The sequence below is a fragment of the Triticum urartu genome, chromosome 2A (genome assembly GCF_056163025.1).
Source record: "Triticum urartu cultivar PI428250 chromosome 2A, HENAU_Tu73, whole genome shotgun sequence".
Classification (NCBI taxonomy): Eukaryota; Viridiplantae; Streptophyta; class Magnoliopsida; order Poales; family Poaceae; genus Triticum; species Triticum urartu.
Genome location: NC_141874.1, coordinates 641,641,367 through 641,646,140, shown reverse-complemented (window position 1 = coordinate 641,646,140; position 4,774 = coordinate 641,641,367). Strand labels below are relative to the sequence as shown.

The 4,774-nt window shown below is 41.3% G+C and overlaps 1 protein-coding gene across 1 annotated transcript; it reads left to right on the top strand.

Moving 5' to 3' along the window:
* Positions 1-2,441: 2,441 nt before the first annotated feature.
* On the top strand, positions 2,442-3,817 carry LOC125528269 (uncharacterized). The gene is made up of 3 exons (XM_048692762.1): positions 2,442-2,720; positions 2,893-3,035; positions 3,500-3,817. The coding sequence occupies exons 1-3, from the start codon at positions 2,607-2,609 to the stop codon at positions 3,651-3,653; spliced, it is 411 nt and encodes a 136-aa protein (XP_048548719.1). The 5' UTR covers positions 2,442-2,606; the 3' UTR covers positions 3,654-3,817.
* The last annotated feature ends 957 nt before the right edge of the window (positions 3,818-4,774 follow it).

Here is a 4,774-nt window from a genome sequence, read left to right as displayed (position 1 = left end):
AAAGAGATGTTAGCTTTAAGCATTAATAACGGACACGACGGTGTATCAATTGCATCCCCAACAATGGCCATCATATTTTTTATTTTTGTTTTGTGGTAATGGATGACATTCAACTGTATATATTACAATGTGGCAATGGCTCTGGAGACATCAAATATGCCTTCTCGGGAGGCGTCATGGGTGGCGCACGCCAAGTCCACCCTTGATGGCAGTAGCGGATGGAACACGCGGAAGGGGATCAATGTGGAGAACAGAGTGGTTGGTGAGGACCTCCTCCTTCGCGGTCCATGCGGAAGTAGGATGTGAAGGAGAGAGGATGCCATGACGAAGGTGAGGTGGATGTCATCCGATTATAAAGAAGAGGGCTCAAGCGAGAAATATCTCGGTATGGTGGGAAACCGAGCCGGAAGGGGACGGTCTGGCATGAAAAGAGAAGGGTGCGTCGTGGGATGGAGTTTTGGGTTGTGACTATATATTGAAGATAACATGGCGGATAGTCCGGCAACCACATTTCTCCCTACACATAGGCTGGATTTGGTGGAGCACGGACTCTCAAGACAGGTGGATTTTGGGGAGCCCGCTACGTACCCGTTTGATGTCAAAACAAGGCTGAACTTATAAGGGAGAAATGAGCTTGAACCTTGTATACAATCTTAGTCATTTATTTGATTCACTTATATTCATTGGTAGCTCGTAGCAACGCACGGACATTCTACTAGTATTAGTACGGCACGACCAACTTGAAGGAAAAGAGTCGGTTTTTCACTGGTTTTGCGGGTTTTTTCATCGGTTTTCTTTCGTTTCTTTCTTTGTTTTTACTGTTTTTCTCTTCTCTTTTATTTTTCTTTCTTGCTCTTTGGTTTTCTTTGTTTCTTTCTCGTGTTTTTTCTTATTCTTTGGTTTTCTTTGTTTCTTTCTCGTGTTTTCACAGGCTTTTTTTATTTTCTTTCTTTTTCTGTGGTTTTGTTTGTTTCTTTTCTTGTTTTTCATTGGTTTTCTTTTGTTTTCTCTCGGGTTTTCACTGTTTTCTATACACATTTTTGGTACATATCTAATACAATTTCTAATACAGTTTTAATTTTTTTTAAAATACAAGATTAACATTTATTGAATACGTGGTCAACATTTTTTCCATAAATATTTAAATTTTAAAATGCTTTATTTTTTTATATATTATATTAACATTTTCTGAATACATGGTCAGCTACTTTTATATACACATTTAACATGTTTTTGAAATGCTTGACTATCATAAATACAAGTTTAACATATTTTGAATACATGGCCAGTATTTTTCTATACACATTTAATATTTTTCAAATCCTTGATTAAAAGTTTCAAATGCCAAATTAACAGTTTTTTAGTACATGTTCAACATTGTTTCTATACACATTTAACATTTTTTTCAAATGCTTGATTAACATTTTCTGAATACAAGTTTAAGAATGTTTGAATACATGGTCAACATTTTTTCTATATAGATTTAACATTTTCAAATGCTTGATTAACATTTTTCAAATACTTGTTTAACATTTTTTCAAATGCTTAACATTTTTTATATACATGATCAAATGTTTTCACACATTGTATTTTTGTAATTTGTATACATTATTCGTATACATGAGAAAATTTTTCTATATACACATTTAACTTTTTTTCAAATCTTGGTTAAGATTTCTTTAAAATGTTTTATGTAAAGTGTTTTTTGTAATATATTTATTTACATTATTTGGAAGTTAATTAAAAAAAGGTAGAAAAAACAAGAACAAAAAACATGAAAACCCCGCAAAAAAGCGAGGCTGTGGATCTCGCACTTGCTAGGAGCGAGGTATAACCCACCCCCCCCCCCCCCCCCCCCCACCCCCCCACAAACTCCCCTCCCCCCGCTAAAAAAAACCAACCCCCCTTCCCTAAAAAAAATTCCACGAACTCCTACAAGTCTTGCTTTCACCAAAGAGACAGACACCAGTTTCTGTGAAGCTCAGCTAAAAAAAGTGCATTAAACTCAGTAAAATGGCTAAAAACAAAGTTTATGTGAAGCTTAGTCAGCACTCAACAAAAACAAGAAGGGGCATGTGATGTGATAACTTGCAGTCAAAGTTAAGGAATCACCTTGTGTGACGCCACTTGTTTAGCAAGATTACCAGCTCCATTTAACCAATTACAAATGACGGCGATCATCTTGCTTGTTGGCACAGACCCCAGACCCGGTCTTATTCTTTGCCACAAGCTTCAGAGTACCTTTATCTTCCCTCCTTTGGCCACATTAGTTTACAAGGCATTGACTCAACCAACGACACATAAAAAAGCACAAGCTGCAAAACCTACGGCCGGCCGGCGATCGCTGGTTGAGAAGAGTAGACGGCCCGCAACGGGACCCAACCCCCAACCTATCATTCTCACATCCACTGTAGCTCATATGACTTCTGACTTGAGACTAGGTTTGCTCCCAGTAGGTGACGCAGGACCCCGCACCCGAAGTGCGTATATATGAGGTGACCCCGCGCGTCCCTGTTGCGCCTCAGTCGTCCCAACACTCAACCTAGGAAGAAGAAGAGGAGGGACGCTAAGTTGCAGCCACCAAATCGGCGATCCTGGGAGGGAAGATGGCGTTCAGCATCACCAGGAAAGAGATCGAGGGGTTCTGGAGGAGGAAGGAGGAGGAGCGCCGCCTTGCCGCCGAGAAGGAGGCCGCCAGAGCCAAAGCCAAGACGCTCAAGGTCAGACCCCTGCTTTTGTTCAACTGTAACTTCTTTCTCCATTATCTGTTCAAGAAGGCAACAAAAAAGCTCTGTTATATCATTTCTCTTATTTGTTGCGATCATGAAACTTCTGGCTTTGATTTTGAAAGGCATCTAGTTAACACTGTTTTGGAGAATTTTTGGAAAGCAGATGGAGGATTATATGCTGTTCGAGCAAATGATAAGGGAGATTCTCGAGGAGGGGAACGAAGGTGACAAGGGCATCAACGACAACAGAATGATGGTGGCAGCTTCCAGCAGGGTTGCCGAATTACGGATTGGGATCAAGCACTGGTAACCCCTTCTCACAAGACAACTTTTTCGTAGCAATTGTAGCACCGAGAGTGCGACCTTTTTCTCTTCTGATGAAAAGTACTTTCAGCCAATTTTTTCTGAAACTGTATACTGGTATAGCCAGTGCGATGTGGAAAACAATCTGTATCCCACCCCCATCCATCCAATCCTTTCCCGTAGTTGGATGCCCTGTCACAGCTCACAATGCCGTACTAGTAGCACAATAACGTATGGCCAAGAAGCATACGACATAGGTGGTGGAAAACAAAAGGCATTAGGGGCCATACTCATACTACAATCATACTACACGCTAGCCAAAATTTATTTCTGGTGGAATCTATCTTCTTACACATGCTTAGCGTCCACGGAGAAGCTTCTTAGTGCAGTACGTATTTAATTAGGCGGTGGTACAAATTTGTGGATTATGATATGACAGACCCGCCATCTTCTCCGACTGGGTGCAGGTGGAAGAAAAGCACCTATGCTTATCTGAATGAGCCAGCAGTGACGGCATCGATGGATGACAAGGGAAGAAACAGACGCGCCGTCACTTATATTCCGCAGGACAGATGCCTCAAAGTCCGCTCGTCGATTCCTGCTTCATTTGTCATCTTTTAGGTGGTCTGTATTCATGACGAAACAAGCTGGGGCATATCAATATGTATCTATGCATCAGCTGTTGTGACAGGGACGGAATAATTTATGTTGTGTATAAGTTTGTCTGAATGCTGTACTTATATCAAATTAAGTGGAAGACCGTGTTGCTTGGTGCATTGCGTCAATTTTTATCTTACTTTTTGGTCTGGTGATTGGTGTGTGGTTTAACCACAACAAAAGTGAAAGTAATGCATGCGCTGACAGTCACTTGACTGCTTCTTAAACTGCCATCACCCGAAAATTTAAAACTGCAATCGTCCTGGGTGCAAAAGATAAAATTAAATGCCCAACAATGCCCCGAGCAACAAGGTTTTCCACTGAATTTGATGAGTGGAGTGGCGGTGCGCTAGACCATGGATGGCGGTAGCACCGGGAGCATGACGAAGGTGAGATAGACATGGGTGAGGAAGAAGGTGAGATTTTAGTTCATAATAGACCCGGGCATTCATTGATATGTCCAGTTTTAAAAAGCCTGACCCCAGACTCCGGAGTTCGCGTGGAAGAACTAAAATAAAGAAGGGTCTGTTTAGGGCATTTAGATGTGCTCTAGTCATTGCACATTTAAATGACTCAATCAAATTAGAAAAATAAAATAAATAAAAGCATGGTGTTCCCCCCGCACATGTACTGTCGAACAACACCCTCATCTACTGTCGAACGAACAAGTGCATTGGGCAGCTGTGCCGGTCATCAACGATGAGCATGTGGTGCACGAACTTGTCGAAATCAGCTCTGAACTGACTCCTTTTGGTGTACTAGCAAGATGCCCGTGCTACGCTAGGGAAGCATGAAAATGAGCTGGGGCATGATCTACTTAGGATAGATATGATGTCCAGCCAGACCGGAAGAACATTAGATTGTTTAGAATCTAGCAAGTGATAAAGGCATGCATTGCTCAATCTCAACCTCCCCGAACTTACAGAAATGCTGCCTTTAATTTATTCCCAAGCCGACTTGATTGCTCCGCACCTTAAGTCCAACCTGATACTGCATCCAATGAAACAGAGTAAATTCTTGGAGGTTAAATGCTCGAAGGAACAGAACAAACAAAGAAGAACTAATTTGGTTAGGATCATCTGAGC

Excerpts from the sequence above, each read along its gene's own strand:
- LOC125528269 (XM_048692762.1), top strand. The coding sequence starts at position 2,607 with ATGGCGTTCAGCATCACCAGGAAAGAGATCGAGGGGTTCTGGAGGAGG. Across the intron at positions 2,721-2,892 it reads CCAAAGCCAAGACGCTCAAG|ATGGAGGATTATATGCTGTT; the intron begins GTCAGACCCCTG and ends TTTGGAAAGCAG. Across the intron at positions 3,036-3,499 it reads CGGATTGGGATCAAGCACTG|GTGGAAGAAAAGCACCTATG; the intron begins GTAACCCCTTCT and ends GACTGGGTGCAG.